We start from the raw sequence: 19,115 nt of genomic DNA on the forward strand, positions 1-19,115 counted from the left end.
GATGCTGGAGAGCAGGAGGGATGTCAGAGGAATCCGTGTGGATAGAGCAGCCAGCATCGAGCATGCAGGGCACTGGAGGAAGTTTGCGTTTAATTCTAAGGGAAGCCGCTGGGGTGTTTGGGTTAGCGAAGCGAGAGACACCGAGGAGGGGGTTTCCAGACAAGGGTTTATGAAGGCTTGGACCAACAAGAACGGTGAGAAATTAGGATTTAGGGGGATTAAGGAGGCTTCTGTCCCTGTGGTTCTGTCTCCCTGCTGCCAGTAGCGGGTTGTCCAGACACGGATGCTTGTTGGGGCTCTGGAGGTAACTGTTGCTGTCTAACTTGTGGTCTCGGTCCGGAGAGCACCGGTTCTCCATCTGGTCACAATCCAAGGCCGATTTGGAACTCAGGGCCAGGTTGGAGCCGGCCCTGGGAACCCCTTGGGCAGGCAGCTGAGTGGGCGGGGCAAACAGGGTGGGAAATACACCCAGCCTTTCTCCTCTTTCACGGGCCACTCCTGTCCCATCTGCTACTTGCCTCTCAGGACTCTGACCTCTAAAGGTCTGGAGCGTCCCGGTCTCTGTCTATACACGTGCCCTTGGTGATCTCAGTGTCTCATTGACTCAGACACTGAAGATTCTCAAAGTTGTATCTCCAGACTCCCCTATCTACATCACTTAGTCAACGTCTCAAAGTTAGCACGCATCACAAACCACCTGGCCCATAGTCTGCTCCCTTTCGCTAAGTGGCATCTCGGTACAGGCCAAAAACCATGGCATCGTCCTTCACGCCTCTTTCACTCACTCTCTGCCCAAACCCTTTGGGCTCTGGCTTGAAACAAGTTGTGGAAGCGACCACCTCCACTGTGGCCACCCTGCCTGCCATCCATCCCATCTATGCCTCTTGTCCGGATTATTGGCACCGTCTTCTCTGCCCTTCTGCTTCCACTCCTCTCCTACCGGTTTATTTTCTTCCTCTCTTTTTAATGTTTATTTTTTGAGAGACAGCAGGGGAGGGGCAGAGAGAAAGGGAGACAGAGGATCTGAAGCAGGCTCTGCACTGACAGAACTCAAACTCATGAACCGTGAGATCATGACCTGAGCTGAAATCGAATGCTTAACGCACTGAGCCATCCAGGCACCCCTACCGTTTTATTTTCAACACAGCAGCCAGAGGAATCCTTCCAAAAAGATGTAAGTATTTCAAAAATTATTTCTAAGTCGGCAACATCTGCATAATGTAAGAATTCCAGATAGTCTAAGAGAGGCAGCTGAATCTCCTTTGCGTCGCTGTGGCCCCATTCCCTCTGCGTGCTGCCTTCTCTCCTCAGAGGCCACTGTGGGCCCCGTTCCGGTAGACTTGTAGAAATGTCATTTCCGAGTATTGCAGGAGTGATTTGTCTAAAAATAAGGGAGTCTGTGTCACTCCCTTGTTGAAAGCCTTCTGGTGGATCCCCAGCAGAGTGAGATTAAAATTCAAGTTCCATAGCAAGGCTGCAGGTCCCTGCTTGGGGATCCCGGCACCTCCCCATTTCCACAGCCCTCCACCCTCAGTCGGCTCCAACTGTGCCGGCTTCCCTTACTTTCCTTCTGCCCTCAGGACTTGTGCCTTGCTGTTCCCTCGTTTTAGGGCTCTTCCGGCCCATATAGAATTGCAGGCTACCTAAAGGTCGGTCCCCTGACTTCTCGTGGTCACCATGCTGTCGTCCTGTGCCTTTGCTCTATTTGTCACACTTATCACAAACTGCGATTATTTTGTTTGCTCCAGTGGACTTCGGGCTCTGTGAGGGACCCTCTCTGTTTTGGTCATCACAGTATACGCACTGCTCGCGCAGACTGGAAATAGTAGTACTAATAACGATTTTTCTTTTTTTAAAAAAATTTTTTAATGTATTTATTTTTGAGACAGAGACAGAGCATGATCAGGGGAGGGCCAGAGAGAGAGGGGGAGACACAGAATCCAAAGCAGGCTCCAGGCTCCGAGCTGTCAGCACAGAGCCCGACGCGGGGCTCGAACTCATGGACTGTGGGATCACGACCTGCGCTTAAGTCGGGCGCTTAACCGACTGAGCCACCCAGGCGTCCCAATAACGCTTTTTCTTTAAGTTTTTATTTTATTCACTGGTGTTCATCACAATTTTTTTTTTAAAAAGATTTAACATTTAAGTGGTTACTAGGCTGAGTAGTGATCTTATATTAACTCATTTAATCCTCATAGCCACTTGACGGTTACCTATTACTAACATTTAAGAAACAGACAAATTTAAGCAGAAAATGTTACACAACTCCTAGTAAGTGAATACGCAGTCCTGTAATAGCTGAGTGTAGAGTGAATCAATGAACGGCCCGGGTGGCAAGAAGCCCGAGAAGGTACCTGGGGCGGTAGGCAGAGCCTTAGGGCACCGGGACCAATGGGCACGCAGCGGGGACTGGCGGGCGTCTCTGGGGTCGCTGGCCCCGCCCAGGCCGCGCGGGGGACGCTGGGATTTGTGGTCTCCGGCCCACCTAGCCACGTCACTGCCTTCAAACATTAAGTCCCCTCCTGGTGCAAGATACGATCCGTATCCCCAAACTTCTAGGTAGGCTCCTTCGCCACAAGGCCCACTATTCCCTTATTCCTGTTCTTCCTAAGGTCTCTTGGTGTAGTCTCGCGGCTCCGCGACTAAGGGTAGGGTCTCTTGGTATCCTGTCTCCCAGCCCGAAGCCAACTTAGTATCGTCGTCTTCGTTTATCACCCCCCGTCCACCCTTCGGTATGGCCTCTCCCGCCACACCCCCCTGAAGTTGTTGCTCGCACGTCTTCCCAGTTCCTCCCCCTCAAGCGCGAGAGGCCCAGAGCATCTCCCAATGGCCGCGTTCCCCGCCCCACACACCCTCTCCGCTTCCTGAGGCTCCCCCAGCCCTATTTTGGTACAGCCCGGCCACGCCCCCTCGCGGACGCTGTTGGTACGCGCCGCGCTCCCCCGCTCGCCGCAGTGGTTTGGCCGCGGCGACCCCTCTCCGGCGGCGCGTCCCCCGCGCTTGGTTCAGCCCAGCCCGTCTCCCCCGAAGCCGCGCGCCCGCGCCCCTCAGTCGGTGGAGCCCGCAGCCCCCCGTGCGGCCCGTGGCAGCCCCCAGCCCGCTCGGCTCGCGCCCGCCATGGTCCGTCCGCGCCGCGCTCCGCACCGCTCCGGCGCCGGGGGCCCCCTCGGGGGTCGCGGCCGCCCCCCACGGCCCCTCACGGTGCGCGCCGCCCGCTCGCGCTCCTGGCCGGCCAGCCCCCGGGGCCCGCAGCCACCGCGGATCCGGGCCCGCTCGGCCCCTCCCATGGTGAGCCCCCCGCCTTTTTTCCAGAGCCTTCCACGGCCCCGCCCCCGCCAGCCCCTCCCCCGGGCTCGGGTCTTTGTCCGCGGCCCCCTCTTCTGTGGGGTCTCAGGATGACCCGAAGGGTGGTCCCGGCTGGGGCCGGGTTCCCCCGTGGAAACCCCCCCCCCCCGGGTGGTACGCGCCGTGCTCTCCCCTTTGTTGCGCGTTGAGGCTGGGGTGGCGGGGGTGGGGTACGGGGGCGGGGAGGGCTCAAATTACTGCTGACTCCGCGTCCCGATTTAAACGCGGGGTGGGGGGCGGGCGGGCCGACGGCAGGCGTGCATGCTTGTTTTTCCAATTGGAAAGTTGGTCTCTCTCCGCGCAGGAAATCTGGAAATGGGGGAGGGGGCCGCGGGGCCGCGGCGAGGGGGGCCCGCGTGTTGCACTCGCGCGCCCAGGTGTTGCACCTGGGGGTGTTCCTTCCCGGGCCCGCGCGCGTCTCCACGGCGCCCGTGGCGTGTGCGCCCAGGATTTGCACGGTCGCCCAGATGTGGGATGCCCTTACAGAGTGCAACAAGCCCAAACGTAAACATCTGGCTTTGTCGGGACGTTAACTGCACACGCTTCCCCGGACCTAAAATAAGCGCATACTTTTCAAAAATCTTCAGGCGCACCTGGAATGTTAGTAAACCTGCACGTCGCGGCGTTTCACGCTTGCCCAGGTGTGCCTTTTACCCTAGGCTGGCTCTCGAGTTCGCTTCTTTCATACCCTGCGCCGACGTTGTGCGTGGCATGGAGCTGTGGCAGCTCCACACAGGCCTTAAAACAGGTTTTTTCGGATCTTAAACCTAGACAGGAAGACTCTGAACGTCTCCCAAAACTTAAACCTACCCCTCGGCTCCACTGTCATACGGGGATGCGTTCAGCATCTGCATCTAGTTCAAAAGCGCTTCCCGGTCCTGAAACTGTACCCTAAGGCTTTCATTCTCCTACCAAGTACAAAATAGGCTTCCCTGTGCAGGAAACAGTTCACACGTCAAACGCACACATTTGCTCCGATATGAGATTTCCTTTAGGACCGCACTTAACTCTCGTCCTTAATTGTAGTCGTGCACTTGGACGTACCTACCCTGTTGTTGCAGGTAGACTTGAGTTTTTAGCTAGGAATCCTCGGTCTTTACATTCTAGACCAGAAGGTGTTTTAAGCCTAACGTGGTCAGCTGGCCCTCACAGACAAAGCAGACTTCAAACACGTGCTCTCCCAGTTTACACTGACCGGATCCTAAAGTGCATTCATCTGGCCCTCCGAAGGCTCTTCAGCTGTGGGCTTTAAGCACATATTCTCCGATGTTCTCTGCCCCACCTGTGGCACCTCCAAACCCGGGACTTCAACCCCCGTCCTGCATCTCAGACCCAGCCCGTGCCTGAACACGCACCAACATGTTCTTACGCCAAGATTCTCTTTGGTTTTCTTCCTGATCCGCTACCATTGCCCATATTCCAGAATCAGCTGTCCAGGTGGAGGACGTGCTTGCTCAGGTTTTTTTGTTTGCTTTTTTAAGCTCCTGGAAAATCCGAGTTTTCCTGTCTTTCTGGGACAGAAAACATCTGTGTGCTTTATAGGAAATGCAGAAAGTGCCCTCTAATATAAGATGAAAAAGAACAACGCCCGTTAGTAATTTTTTCTGCTGCCCGGAGGCATTTACTGGTGAGATTTGTAGGGGGTACTTGCTGCCAGCCTGTTCCAAAGCCTTTCCCTTGTTTGCTTTGAGATGTCTTTGGTTTAGGAAAAAAAAAAAAAGGATAGCTGGGAGAGTGCCCTGTGAAGAGTAGAACGTGTAGCTTTCCTTGGTTTTGTTGCTGGAACGTTCTCTGGGTGTTCTGCAACCACTCTCAAGATGTCGTGTCTGAAACCCCTCTTGATGTTGTTACGCTCCCTCTTCCAAAAGTTTCTCTGCCTCCCTGGATGGTTCTGTTCTCTGTGCTTTGGTTTCCCTTCTCCACCCCCCGCCCCCCCCCCCCCCCCCCCGGGTCTGCAAGGGAGGGAAGGAGGGCCTGTGACCACCTCGGAAAGGTTGGCAGGATCTAGAGGAGAGAGTCCAGACTTTCTCTTGAGGGCCATGGGGGGCTTTGGAAGAGTTTTCAGCGTGGGTGGGTTGGGGCAAACCCATGTGCCAGGCAGCCAGCTGCAGTGTAGACTGGTGTGTGCATTGTGGGGGCTTCATGGAGGCCTGGACCCTCGGACCGCTGGCTTCTGAGTTGGGTCAGGACAGAGGGACCAAGAACGGATCGGGCCAGGAGGGTGAGTGAGTGGCATCTCCTGAAGGGGGAGGGATGGTATTCCGGGCCAAGGGCACAGCTGGAGCAGGGAGCAGACCAGTGTTGAAGTGACAAGTGGCCGGGGAGGAGGGGCTCCTAGTGGCAGGGAAAGGATATGTAGGTCAGCCACTTGGGGTCTTTGACTCCTGGGACGAGTGGTTTGGACGTGGCCCCGGGAGTTTCTGAGCAGGGGGTTTGGGTCTGAACGCTGGGTTGCGTGTGGTGGACAGGCTGCCCCTGTGGGTCCTTCAGCCTCGGCTTCCCCCCTCCCCTCTGCCGCAGCAAGGTGCTCGGGTCTTTGGGGCCCTGGGTCCCATCGGGCCCTCCTCGCCTGGGCTCGCCCTTGGGGGCCTGGCTGTGGGCGAGCACCGGCTCAGCAACAAGCTGCTGGCCTGGAGCGGCGTCCTCGAGTGGCAGGAGGTGAGCCGCAGGGTCCCCTCACGAGCCCGGGGGGTGGGGGCGGGGGACTGGCCCTGTGTGTGGGGCGGGCCCGCGCACCCAGGTTGTGCCCGGTGACCCCCCCCCCCACCCCGCCCCCAGAAGCGCAGACCCTACTCGGACTCCACGGCGAAGCTGAAGCGGGCCCTGCCCTGCCAGGCCTACGTGAACCAGGGCGAGAACCTGTGAGTGGCGGGCAGGGGGGCGGGGGTAGGTGGGTGGCCGGGGCTCCCCTGACTCGCCATCCTCCCCCCCTTCCCCCACCGCAGGGAGACCGACCAGTGGCCGCAGAAGCTCATCATGCAGCTCATCCCGCAGCAGCTGCTGGTAAGACCCACCTCTGGCCTCCCCAGGCCCGTTTTCCCGGGGACCCCGCCCCTGGCAGTGACCCAGCTGTCCCCTGGCCGCCCACAGACCACCCTGGGCCCCCTGTTCCGCAACTCCCAGCTGGCGCAGTTCCACTTCACCAACAGAGACTGCGACTCCCTCAAGGGGCTGTGCCGCGTCATGGGCAACGGCTTCGTGAGTAGAGCGGGACCCTCGGGCGGGGGGGCCGGGGGCCCAAGGTCTCCCTCCGAAGGAGTCTTGGTCCGTGTCCGAACACGCGGGTGTCAGGGAAGGCAGAGCACGGAGGACGCGGGCGGGTGGCGCCGGGGATGCGAGTGAGTGGAGGGCCCCAGCTGGCCCTCCTGGGACCCGGGAGCCTGTTGGGGACACGGCACGCGGCAGGGACCCAACTGAAGGTGGCCGTGGGGGTGCAGGGAGGGTGAGCCGGGCCGGGGGGATACTCCGTGCTGGGGCCGCTCCCTCATCCGGCAAACGGGGCTGGTGGCGGGACGCCTCGGGGGGTTAGCGGGAGTGAACTTGTGTGGTGTTTGAGGAGGCGGCCTGCACGTGTGGTCGACACCTGGTCAGCGTGGGCTGGTGAGTGACCGTGACACGGGGCCGTCAGGGAGTGAGTCTGGCGTGGTCTCTGCAGCCCCTCCGGTCTGGGCCCCAGCGTCTCATCCGGGCCCTGATCTCAGCGGTGAACACCCCCACCCCACAGGGGTCTGGTTGTGGAAGGGGACAGGTGCTCGCGGGGGGTGGGTGGCGAGAGAGGAGAGCGGGTCGTCTGCTCGGGACACCACAGGACTCGGCTCTGGGGTCCCCTTTGGGACCAAGCGCCTCCTTCCGCCTACTGTGTGGGCGGGCCATGACCCCCAGTGTCCAGGTAGATCCCCGTTCCCTTGGGGCCCGGACAGACCGGGGGTCGTGATTGGCGCGGTCTCTTGCCCGATGGGCCGGCCCTGACCTCAGCGCCATTTGCTGAGGGCCTGCCGTCTGCCTGGCCGATGGGCCCGAGGGCCACAGGGGAGAAGCGCGCCAGCACGCTCCCTGTGCTACCTGGCCGGTCACACTCCTGGTCCTACTGGTAGCTCTGGGAGGACGGGCCGCGCCTCGGTCTGGGAAGGCAGGGGACAGGTTCCCTGAGCAGGTGGCCCCTGGGTGACAGGACAAGTCAGGGGTATTCCCCGAGGTAGCCGCCTCTTTGTCCCGACAGCCCAGGTAGAGAGGCCTGTGACACTCCTTTCCGACGTCATGCCAAGGAGGCATTGGCGTCTCGCGTAAAGATGTTTATGTGGCGGCGACCATGGGACTGTCATTAAGCCATCTTACAGATGGGAAAACTGAGGTCCGGAACATGAAGTGATTCGCACTGGGTCACGCACTTAGGAGGGAGTAGAGCTGGGGCTGCGCCCAGTGCCTCCCTGGAGGCGGCTCGGCCGAGGCAGGCCCTACTCTGGGGACAAAGTGGCATCGAGAGGGGGCGACGCGGCGGAGGGGGGGGAGGTGCCACCCTCTCAGGATCCTCCTGCCTCAGCGGTGGGTCCCAGGCCCTCACCACAGATTGACCAGCTGAGGGAGACCCCCAAGTGCACATTCACATGCTCTTGCCTTGTGCTGTGGCCTCTCACTTGTCACGGAAGGCCACGGGGCGACTTTGAGGACTTCTGTCCAGTGACCTGTCCCCGAGACAGGACAGTCTCTGGTTAGCTTGGAGGGGTCTCTGACTTCCTGCCCGCCCCCTCCCCCCCAGGCGGGGTGCATGCTGTTTCCTCACATCTCCCCCTGCGAGGTGCGCGTGCTCATGCTCCTGTACTCGTCCAAGAAGAAGATCTTCATGGGCCTCATCCCCTACGACCAGAGCGGCTTTGTCAACGCCATCCGGCAGGTCATTACCACGCGCAAACAGGTGTGCTGGTGGAGCCCAGGCCAGCCCTTGGGGGTGGCTTGGGGGTCGGGGGGGGGGGGGTGTGGAGGGCGGTTCTTCACAGGAGGGCCTCCTACACACAGCAGGGCCTGGAGGTGGGCGGCAGGCTTATGGGGAGGGCTGCTATGCGGCTGGAAGGCTCTGGAGGGTGATTGTCCTGGTTCACCCCTTGCCAGTTATTTTATGAGTAGTGTTCCTGTTTGTGCAACATATTATAGGGCTGTCTGGGTCTTAGGGGCAGACCCTGTGAGCTTTATACCCCAGGTTGACCATCTGAGACTTGTTCTGGGGCACTGGGGAGCCACGGAAGGTCTGTGAGCAGCTGAGGAGCAGGGCCAGCTCTGGGGCTGTGGCCAGACTGTCTGGAGACGGGGGCCAGGGTCTTCAGGACAGCTCTGAGGTTCCCCAGAAGCATCCCTGGGGCACTCCCAGGCATCGGCCCCACTCGTCTGTTCCCACAGGCGGTGGGTCCCGGCGGGGTCGCGGGCCCAGTTCAGATCGTCAACAACAAGTTCCTGGCGTGGAGCGGGGTCATGGAGTGGCAAGAGGTGAGTCCTGGGGGGACCGGGGCGACCTGAAGACCAGCGTGTCTTCGCTGACTGGGGTGCCTCCCCCCTCCTGATGTCTCCCCTCTTCCTCTCCCCCTCCCCAAAAGCCCAGGCCTGAGCCCAACAGTCGGTCCAAGAGGTGGCTGCCGTCGCACGTCTACGTGAACCAAGGGGAGATCCTGTGAGTGCCGGGCTGGGGGCGGAGGCAGCGTCTTGCCAAGACCCAGCTTCCTGACCCCCGTCCCCTTGCCCCGCAGGAGGACCGAGCAGTGGCCAAGGAAGCTGTACATGCAGCTCATCCCGCAGCAGCTGCTGGTGAGTGTGATGGGAGGCACTCGGCCTGTGTGACAGACAGCAGATCATGGGGTGGCCGGGGCACTTCCCCGAGAAGGGGGCGCTGGAGTTGCCGGCTGGAGATCATCCAGGGCCCTGTGGCCAGCTTGTCCGGCAAGTGAAGATAGGCGGGTGTGGACCCGGAGGAGGTCAGAAGCAGGGGCGAGGCCTGCAGAGCCGGCACGGGGGACGGGGGCGAGGCCGGGCGGCGTGGCTGCGGACCGTTCTGGGCGCCCTGTCTCACGGCGCCGTCCGGCCTGCCCGCAGACCACACTGGTGCCGCTGTTCCGGAACTCGCGCCTGGTACAGTTTCACTTCACCAAGGACCTGGAGACGCTCAAGAGCCTGTGCCGGATCATGGACAACGGCTTCGTGAGTGCAGCGTGTGCGGGCCGGGCGAGTGGGTGGGGCGCGACCGGCCCGAAAGGCCCCCCCGGGCCGACGGGGCCGGGTCCGCTCTGTGTTTGAAAACTAGAAGGCGGATGACGGCCGGTGGCTGTTTCCCCAAAGCCAGCTGGGGAGAGAGTGGTGACAGCCGGTCGGCTCCCGGTCCACGGGACTCCCCGGGTCTGTGCTGTCCCGGACGTGTTTTATAGATGGGGAAACTGAGGCTCAGAGTGGGACTCGCACCCGGTGTGGTACCGGCCTCCAGGGTCGACTCAGAGTCTCGAGGGGCTGGAACCACTGAGTGCTGACCCGGTGCTCCCAGGTCCCTCCTCCACGGGGACCGGGTTTTCTCATGGACAATCCGGGGCTCCGGAAGAGCCCTGCCAGGCAGCGAGGTCTGTCTGCTCCCGGCCCGAGCTCTCAAGGTGCCGGCTCAGCCTCCAGCGGGTCTTGACCTCAGTTTGTCCGCGAGGGGAGGTGGGTTGTCTCGGTGCTTGTGAAAGCACGGCCGTCGCCACGTTTTGTGGACGTTTGCGGTCACGGGCCGGCATGCGTCCCCAACTATCTGATTCCGTCACAGCAGCGCAAGTGCGTTTGGAGGGAGGGCTGTGTATTTCTTGTGTCACAAAAGTTTGAGAGCACAGCGCTCCCGCGGGGGACCCTGTAAAGGCCGCGCATGCACCTGGCCGGCCCTGCCCAGCGTCCCGCGCTCCCTCGGCGGGGCCGGGGCTCAGGTACGAGCTCTGGAGGGGCTCCCCCCTGGACACCTGCCGCCGCCGTCTCCCCGGGGTGGTGCACAGGAAGGCACGGCCCCTTGTGGTTTGGGGGGCCTGGGGAGTCCTTGAACTCAGCCTCAGTTTGCCCACCTATAAGCCGGGGGTGGTGACCGGAGAGCAGGGTCCAGGGAAGCAGAGCGGGACCGCTTCTCCCGAGGTGGCTGTCCCTTCGGCCGCGTCCCTGGTTTGAGGGAACAGTGTTGTTGACAGTTCACTGGGGGTTCGTGGTTGGCACTTGAGCTGCTCCGGGGCCTGCGTGTGGGGGACTTAGTGCTGGGCTTCCTGGGGCCCGAGGGGGCCTCTGCGAGTCCCGGCCACGGCCACCTGGCGCCTCGGGGGCAGTCCGCGTACTCACCAGCCCACCATCGCCCTGCCTGTCGTGGGCGCCGTGGTCTCCTTGGAGCACGTCGGAGCCAAGTCCCGGTGCCTCGGTGCAGAGCCCGTCGGCCCCCAGGCCGTTGCGGGCTCGTGTGTCCTTGTCCCCAAGCGGTAGCGACACCAGGGCCGGGGGGACGGCGGTCAGGACGCAGCGTGCCGCGGCTCCGAGGGGCGCCGGCCCGCGCGCTCGTGCTCCAGTGGCCGTGGGGAGGCGCATCCGCACCGGGGCCAGACGGTGACCCCCGCCCCCGCCCGCCAGGCCGGCTGCGTGCACTTCTCCTACAAGGCGTCGTGCGAGGTGCGCGTGCTCATGCTCCTCTACTCCTCGGAGAAGAAGATCTTCATCGGCCTCATCCCCCACGACCAGAGCAACTTCGTCAACGGCATCCGGCGCGTCATCGCCAACCAGCAGCAGGTCCTGCAGCGGAACCTGGAGCAGGAGCAGCAGCAGCGGGGGGTGAGGCCGGGACCCCCCTCCCCCCACCCCTCCCCCCACCCCTCCCCCCCACCCCCCAAGTCCCTGCCACTGACGCAGCCCCCCTGCCTTCCTCCCCCGCAGATGGGGGGGTAGTGGCCACCCCCAGGCCGGGCCCCTCCAGGAGTCACAGACGAGGCCCCCGCCAAAACCGGTGAGTGGCACCCAGCCCGAGTGCACGAGGGACCCTCTGAGGTGTCTGGGGCTTGGGGAGCAGTCATGTGACTCTGGTCTTGAGACCGGAGCCGAGAGCGCCTCTCGGGGAAGCTTCCAGTAGCCCCAGGCCTCCTGGGAAACTGCAACCCTCTCCCCCCGGAGGTGATGGAGCCCGGGGCGGGTGGGGAGAGGGCTCGCCCCTTTGAGCCAGGGCCCCTCCCTGAGGAGCTGGGAGGCCCCGTCCAGCCCCTCCCCTTCTGCTCCTGCCCCCCAGGTCAGATGCTTCTGAGCAGGGGCCCCTGGGATGGCAGCCGCCCAGCGAGATGGGCTGGAGGACCGCGTCGTGAGCTGTCTCCAAGGACGGTCTCCACCCCTGTACGTTTCCCCAATAAAGTCTTTTAAAAGCCCGTTGGCCACCGCGCTCCGTGTCCAGAAGCCTTGGCCGGGGGTCCTCAGACTGGGTGTCATTGGCTCCCAGAGAGCTGATGGCCCAGCCCGCCCCCTGCTGTGGGGGGTGGGAATGTGCATCCTTGTGATGGGGGGGGGGGGGCCTCCGAGAGCGCAGTTACCTGAGCGGGGATGGATGGGCTGCACGTGGAGCCACTTAGGCCTTCAGTGGCAGGTCAGTCCCCAGACTGCAGGCCCCGCCGTGCCTGGTGGTCTTGTCTTCGAGGCCAGTCGCATGCCTGGGTTCTGCTCCCGGCTGCCACTGGGGTTCTCTCTCCATCCCTTTGGGTTCGACAGGTCGCGCTTGGCCAGCAGCAAACACAAGCTGGGGCCCGGGACCTGCCCCCTGTGACTGGTGTTCCCACCCCCTTTACTGCTGCAGGCCCTGCCCCAAGGTCAACTTCACGCAGTTTCTCACTCACCAAATCGAGCTCGTATACTCAGGGTCACAACACATATGCTCCTGCACTGGTTCTGCAGCCCGGCAGCCACGCGCAAGGAAGACCCCACCCCGCTCCCCCAGGGGGCCGTGTCCCTTGCGGGGAGCTCCCCAGCCTCGGTCTGGAGCGCCCACGGCCATGGTGCTGAGGCCTCAGTTACTCTGGCAGGAGAGGCATCTGGCCAGACACACTCAGGACAAACACCCCTGTATCCACCCCGGGAGGCCCCCCCCCCCCCCGTCCCCGCTTGGGGACTAGCGAGGTGCCAGTCCTTGGCCGGGCAGACCACCCTTCTTCCCAGCACAATGCTGCCCGAGCTTAAAGGAAAACCATTTATTGGGGGTTGGGGGGCGGGGGCAGCTCAGCCCTCTGAGAACTGGCGGTACAGCCGCTCGAGGGGAGGCTCCACATTCAGCCGGAACGGGATTTCCAGGATGGCCGAGAAGCCTTCCGCCAGCGTCGGGGCCTCGAACTGCTTTCTGGTGGCAGGGGTGAGGAGGGGAGGTGAGCCGCAGCCTGGGCCCCTGGCGCCCACCCGCTTGGAGCCTCCCCGCGGCGGGGCTCACCTGTAGCCAAACATGACGACGTCGGACACGGGGGCGTGAGAGGAGCCGGTCATCTCTCGGAACTGTGGGGGGTGGGGGTCGGGGGTCAGGCTGGGAGGGGGGGCTGGGTGGGGTGGAGGGGGGCAGGCTGGCGGGGGGCACGGGCCAGCTCACCCGGTTGTTGTGGCGCGCCTGCTCCAGCGTGGCGCCGAAAAGGAAGCAGCGGCAAGGGACCCCCGCGTCCCGGGCGCACTTAATGTACCTGTTGGGCCAGGAAGGGGCCGGGCTGGTGAGGGGCCCCAGGCCCGCCCTACAGAGGTCACCCCGGGGACCCTGGTACCTGGCCCGGGTAGGAGGGTCCGGGTTTGTGTTGTCGATCACAACCCGTTTCCTTTGCTTTAGAGCGGTCTCGCACGTGGTCACGCAGCGCTGCCATGAGCCCAGGGTGTCCTAGGGGACACGACCGGTCAGGAGACCCGGTTGGGGGGGGGGGGCGGGGCACGCAGGGACCCAGAAGAGGCACAGAGACCCGGACGGAAGTGGGGCGTGAGCACCAGGACAGGGGCGGGCAGGCCTTGCGAGGCGGCGCGGAGACCTGGAGGGGAATCGGCAACCCAGTGAGGAGGGGAAAGCGAGCGAGGGGCCGGGCAGCGCGGCCCTCGGCCTGGGGCGTGGGGGGTCTCACCCGGTTCACGTGGACGTAGCCAGCCGACACGAGATGCTCCTGCAGGAAGGTGGTCTTGCCAGCTGTGAAGCGGGGGACGGGATCAGGGGGCGCCGAGGACCCAGAGAGGGGCTGGGGCTTCCGGGTGTCGGGGGTCAGGTGTCTCACCCCCAGGAAATCCCACGGCGACCACCACTTCAGGGCTGTGACTCAAGAGGGAGCTGGCCTCAGGGAGGTAGAGCGGCCCCGAGGGGGAGACGGTTCTCTGGGAGGGGTGGCCGCGATCAGTGTGACTCCCGCCTCTCCCCTCCCCTCCCCCCCCCCCCCCCAGGGCCTCACCGGGTCAAAGGTGGGGAGCACAAAGCTGGCGACGGGCCACTTCAGGAAGAACTCCTCCGGCGTGGCGAAGGGCAAGCCAAGGTTGAGGGCAAACTGGGAGAGGAGGCGGGGGACGCAGAGGTCAGACAAGGTGGGGACGCAGCTCCAGGCGGGCAGGGGACGGGGGCCTCACCAGACGGTCCGCACAAGAGAAGTCTTTCTTCTTCCGCCCCGGGGCCCAGTTGGCTGGGCGTCCGGCTGCGTCTGGAACACAGGGGACACACCCCCGCGTCCACCAGCAGCCTTGGGGACACACGTCCCCCAGCCCCAGTGGATCCATCCGCACACCCTCCCCGTCCCCAGGCCCTTACCTCCCACAAAGACACTGTCCCCGACGGAGATGGGCACGCCCTCGTTGGCCTGGGGAGGGACAGGTGACGGCAGTAAGGAGCCTGCTTCCACATCTCCCTGGAGATGCTTGGCTCCGTCGGTGCCCTGCTGGAGGCGCCACCCTCAGGCCACTTCTCACCCCCTTCACCGCCACCGCCCGGATCCTGGGCTGTTCCATCCTGGTTTGCGGGCTTCTGTCCTCACGGTCTGTTCCCCACACGGCCACCAGAGGGTGCCGGTTCCTGCTCATGTTGACCCCACCCCTCCCAACCCTACCTGGCACCACCCCCTTGCTCCCCTGCTGGGTAAAGGGGAAGCCCTTACCTGGGCCCTCAAGGCATCACAGTCCCACACCTACCCGCCCTGACCTCATACCCCTCTCTCTCCTCATCCACTCAGGTCCAGCCACCCAGGCCTCTTCACTGTCCCTAAACACCCTAGTCACAGACCTGCCTCAGGACCTTTACACTTGCTGCTTCTCCCACCTAGACCACTCCTAGATACCCTCATGGCTCCCCCCCACAACCAGCTTCAGATCTCAAAAGGCACCTCGAAGAGACCTTACCTGACCACCGCAGGTACACCCTGCCTCATCTTGCCTCGCTTCCTCCCACTATTTTACACACCAGCGTGTGCACGTACAGTCTGCACCCTCACTGGTATGTGGGTGCCCCAGCAGGCCTGTCTGGTACACGGATACCTTCAGCTCAGGAAGCTGATGAACTTCAGAACAATTGCACACACAAAACAACCAACAAGCGACTGATTTCCTCCTTGACTGCTCTGACTTTGAGTTCAAGAGCGTTGCCCTCACCTACCAACAGAATGTGACACAGAAGGCGAGGACCTGGGGAGGGGAGGGGAGGAAGAGGAAGGAGGCAGGACGGCAAACCCCGGAGGCCTGTGGAGGGGAGGCCGGGCAGAGGGAAGAGGGGAATGACCCGGACGCCGAGGCTCACCTGCTCCCGCAGATGGTCCCACATGCCGATCACCGGCTTCCGGTACAAGCCGGCGTGCGTGGCCACCAGCACCTGTGGGTGGGAGTCACAGCAGGCAGACACCCTCCTGGGCTCCTTCCCAGGATCCTCCAGGGATGCTACCCCAACCCTCGCCAATCCAGGGAGCTCCGGTGCCCCAGGGCGGGCCACTTCTGAGGAGTTTCTCAGCATGACCCCGCCCAGACCCCGCCCTCCACCTCCCCACTGGCACTTACGGCTTCTCCCCAGGCCCCTGTCCCCTCCTCTCTGTGCCCCCAGCTCAGCATCTCTGTTCCCCTCTCTCTGGGTCCCCACCCCCCACCTCCACAACCCTCCGACTCCCTGGCAGCCATACCTGAAAGGGAAGGCCCAGCTTCTCCACCACAGCCTCCACCTTGGCCTTGAACTCCTCTGCCGGCAGCTTCCCGCGCCCGATGCCCATCTGGTTGGTGAAGATCACCAGCTGGGGAGCACACGGATGTCACCTGGTGCCCTCCTCGCGCGGGCCCCGGCCTGCCCCGAGGCCCAGCCATCACGCACAAAGCACACGCACCTTGTAGCCTTCCGCATCCAGTTCCCGGAGCTTACGGGGAATCTCTAGGTACAAGATCCTAGGGCGGATGGGAAAGGGGTAAGGCGACGGGGGACCCCCTGTGGGTGCCTCACTCACCCCCTTGTCCTGCCTCCTATCACCTCCAGTCACTGGGGCCAGTGGGAAAGACCTTCCCAGAGCGGGTGGTGATGAGGGTCCCATCCAGATCAAAGGCGGCCACCTGATGGTCAGCGAGAAAAGAGGAACGGTGACACTGTTACGCCTCCCATCCCCACCCCTCGCAAGGCGGAGACTTACCACTCGCCGTTCACCCGTAGGGAAACTGAGTCACAGAGCCTCCACATTTTACGAGGGCAAAGCCACAGCAAGGATGTGTCCCTGACACCAGAGCGTAGAGCCTAATCTTTACCCTACTGCCTCCCACTTCTTCTAAGCGCCTCAGTATTCCAGTCTTTAAAATGGGTTTCACGGGGCACCTGGGTGGTTCGGTCGGTTAAGCGCCCGACTTCAAGTCAGGTCGTGATCTCAGGGTTTGTGGATTCAAGCCCCACATCGGGCTCTCAGCATAGAGCCCGCTTCAGATCCTCTGTCTGCCTCTCTCTGCCCCTCCCCTGCTCACTCTCACTCTCTGTCGCTCAAAAATAAGCATTAAAAATTTTGTTTTTGGGGGTTCCTATCCTGCCCACCCTCCTCCCCTGGCCTCCACGCCAGAAGTCTAATAACCCTGGAAATAAAAACAGGAGTGGGGTTGTTTGGGTACTAACCGCGTGTCAGGGGCTGTGCCTCGTGCTTTTCATGGATTCAGCATTTTACTGGGGAGACTAGTGGCGCTAAGGACACGTGAAGTAAGGACACGTGAGCTCGGGTCTCTGCTACAATGTGCTACACCTGCTACCATGATTGTGGCTCGTTGCTGAGGTTACTGCGGGTCAGGCCGGAGCTGACATACATCCACGCCCCCAGCCCCTGACTGTCATCAGGTCCACTTCTCAGACCAAAAAAAAAAAAAAAAAAAAAAAAAAAAAGTGGAGGCTCAGAGAGGTTGAATGACCTGCCCAGGGGCACACAGCAAACTTAGGGCCAAGCCCCCGCCTGCGTGGCTCCTTCAGCTTGGCCCTCACCTTGCCCCGGGGCTTCACCCCAGGTGCTGTAAACACTAGCAGCTTCTCAAAATTCTCCCAGCCGGAGGAGGACTTCCGCATCCGCTTCTTCTTCGGTGGTTCAACGTCCCCTGAAGCGTCTGGGGCCACCGGAGGGGTGCCGGGTGGAGTGTCTTGCCGGGATTCAGACGTGCGGGCCTCTTCCCAGCGCAGGGTTAGCGGGTGGAGGCCGTTGACCAAATACAGTGTGTCCCCCACCCTCAGAGAGCCTTCTGCCCCCGGACTCAGCTCCTGGGCCCCAGCAGTTGAGGGGTTAATTCCCAGCTGCAAAGGGAGCGAGCGGAGCTGGCATTAACTGCATCCCCCACCAGGCACCTCCTCTAATTAAACGGGACTTCTTTTCCCCACCTGCCAGTCAGATCCATAAGCCCCGCCTCCTCGTTGTGTACCACCAATCAGGAATCTGGAAATGTTACAGGCGGCCAGCCTTATCCAATTTAAATGTGGATGGATCCCCAACTGAAGAAGGTAATACGCCGAGGCTTCTCTATTGGCCACACCCCCTTCCCTCCAAACCAGGTTTTTTCCAACGGGCCCGTTCCCGGCCGGGTTGCTATTCTTGCCCAACGCCACCCCCAGGCCTCACGGAGGAACTGGTACCTGTTTCACTGCCACGGTCTTAGTCCCAGGGTCTGCGACCAGCTCCACTGAGGGTTGAGAGGGTGGAGTCAGAATGTGCATCCTTGTGTGATCGTTTTCCTCATTACTGGAGAGCACGGCCAGCTTTAAGCCACAGGATGGGGGCCATAGCACCCGTTGCGGAGGGGAAAGCAGTTTATCTCTAAATGGGATCGGCTCTCTCCTTTATATGCAGGAATCAGATAAAGGCCATAGGACTGCCTGTGACGCGGGTTCTCGCCTAGGGACAGGGCGGGCATTTTTTCCGTAAAGAATTGGCTTCTCCCTGATGAGCCGTGTGCTTAGGTGCAGGTCCTGGGCTTCCCCCGTTACCACCGAGGCCTGCGTAGTACTTCTCACCATAGGCTCGGCTCTCTCCTTGTCAAGGGTCGTGACCTGACTCAAGCCTTCCCGGTGACCTGTAAGCATCCTCCTCTGACACCTCTATAGGGATTGGTTCTATCCTCTCCCCACTAAGGGGTCTGGCTAGTTCCAGGTCAGGCACAGCCTCTTTCTCTTCCTATACTCTCCAGAGGGCACCTATCAACTTCAGGACTAGCTACAGCACGCAATTCCGCCTGGTGGCCAAACATCTCCCTTACACGACCGGCGGTCCAGCTTTCCTGCACTGTGTTCCCGCTCCAGCAGCGGGCCACACCCCCTGCAGCCCCGGCCCCGCCCACCTTGGTTTCTGGAGCACTTCCGGTCGGTAACGCGGGTCAAGGGTCCCCGGCCGAGGACCAGGGCTTGCCCGTCCGAGGGCAGGAAGATGGGGGGCGCACTCCCAGGGGGGCTCTCCAGCCACAGGCGGCCCTGGGGCTCCACCTCGGCCATCCCTAGCGCCGGCCTAAGGGGAAGTAGGTAAACAGGTTTGATTGACAGAACGCCCTCAAACTGCCACAGGAAGTCCCTCCTCCTCCCTCCCCGTCCACCAGGAATTTCCCTTCTTCCGCTGAAGGCTCCGGAAATCCCACCCTCTTGCCGGCCTCAGGCTCGCGCCGTTTCCCAGGCGACGACGCCCCGCTCAGTCCTGCAGGGAGCCCGGACCCCTACGTCCGAAGGCAAAGCCAAGAACCTCGCGCGCGCCCTCAGCTCGGCCCACGCTCACCATGCCGGACCGGGGCTCACCTGCCACTTGCGACCGGGGAAGTCCGGCACGAGGCGCTCTGCCCGCAACTCCACCGGCTTCTTTCTCTGTTTCTCGGCGGACGGAAATGACTCGTCCTACGGAAGGGGGCAGGGCCTTGGCTCCTCCCACTACAGGAGCCCCGCCCCTTTCCAGACCTGCCCCTTTGGTCCTCCGGTGCTCTGACCTTCATCTCTCCCGCAGCAATGGACCGCTCGGGCCAGTAGGGGGTGTGGGTCTTCTTTTCGCAGATTTTCTTTCCACGTTGAACTCTGTAACATTCATTCCCTTAGTTATAGCGGGAGAAACTTTTTTTCCATTTGATGGTCATTGCCAGTCCAAGAAATCTCCGCCCCCGACAGCAGCCCTGACCCTCAATACTTCGATTTTCTCATCTGTAAAGTGGGGATAATCGTTTCCATTCATGGGGTTACTAGGAAGATTAAAAGAGTTAATACATGTTAATAACTTTATAAAATTGTTTGGCTGGTAGTTCGTCCTGTTTATGTCTTATCTGTTGCGCATTCCTCCGGTGGTGGTCTGATGGGA

General features: G+C 61.9%; 2 protein-coding genes across 8 annotated transcripts; one reads left to right on the forward strand and one right to left on the reverse strand.

Moving 5' to 3' along the window:
• The first annotated feature begins 1,039 nt into the window (after window positions 1-1,039).
• On the forward strand, window positions 1,040-11,735 carry PTOV1 (PTOV1 extended AT-hook containing adaptor protein). 2 transcript variants are annotated; one of them, XM_053905656.1, is made up of 13 exons: window positions 1,040-1,174; window positions 5,866-6,003; window positions 6,124-6,206; window positions 6,291-6,348; window positions 6,436-6,543; window positions 8,102-8,257; window positions 8,737-8,823; window positions 8,931-9,004; window positions 9,081-9,138; window positions 9,424-9,528; window positions 10,957-11,154; window positions 11,257-11,326; window positions 11,603-11,735. In XM_053905656.1, exons 1-12 carry the CDS (start codon window positions 1,094-1,096, stop codon window positions 11,266-11,268), a joined length of 1,158 nt encoding a protein of 385 aa, XP_053761631.1. In that variant the 5' UTR covers window positions 1,040-1,093; the 3' UTR covers window positions 11,269-11,326; window positions 11,603-11,735. The 2 variants fall into 2 exon arrangements, with proteins under 2 accessions (XP_053761631.1, XP_053761630.1); XM_053905655.1 differs by lacking the exon at window positions 1,040-1,174 and adding an exon at window positions 3,002-3,288.
• A 798-nt stretch (window positions 11,736-12,533) lies between these two features.
• On the reverse strand, window positions 12,534-18,891 carry PNKP (polynucleotide kinase 3'-phosphatase). Of its 6 annotated transcripts, none has more exons than XM_019425600.2 (17): window positions 18,569-18,891; window positions 18,043-18,287; window positions 17,423-17,469; window positions 16,784-17,086; window positions 15,803-15,882; window positions 15,663-15,720; window positions 15,465-15,572; window positions 15,092-15,163; window positions 14,114-14,237; window positions 13,936-14,006; window positions 13,764-13,856; window positions 13,593-13,689; window positions 13,446-13,507; window positions 13,101-13,210; window positions 12,935-13,022; window positions 12,782-12,843; window positions 12,534-12,694 (listed from the first exon to the last, which is right to left on the reverse strand). In XM_019425600.2, exons 1-17 carry the CDS (start codon window positions 18,757-18,759, stop codon window positions 12,577-12,579), a joined length of 1,929 nt encoding a protein of 642 aa, XP_019281145.2. In that variant the 5' UTR covers window positions 18,760-18,891; the 3' UTR covers window positions 12,534-12,576. The 6 variants fall into 6 exon arrangements, with proteins under 6 accessions (XP_019281145.2, XP_019281147.2, XP_019281146.2 ...); XM_019425602.2 differs by having other exon boundaries at window positions 18,124-18,287; window positions 18,569-18,884; XM_019425601.2 differs by having other exon boundaries at window positions 14,114-14,162; window positions 18,569-18,884.
• Between the last annotated feature and the right edge of the window lie 224 nt (window positions 18,892-19,115).

The sequence above is a fragment of the Panthera pardus genome, unplaced genomic scaffold, assembly GCF_024362965.1.
Source record: "Panthera pardus isolate Hobbes unplaced genomic scaffold, ASM2436296v1 HiC_scaffold_18, whole genome shotgun sequence".
Classification (NCBI taxonomy): Eukaryota; Metazoa; Chordata; class Mammalia; order Carnivora; family Felidae; genus Panthera; species Panthera pardus.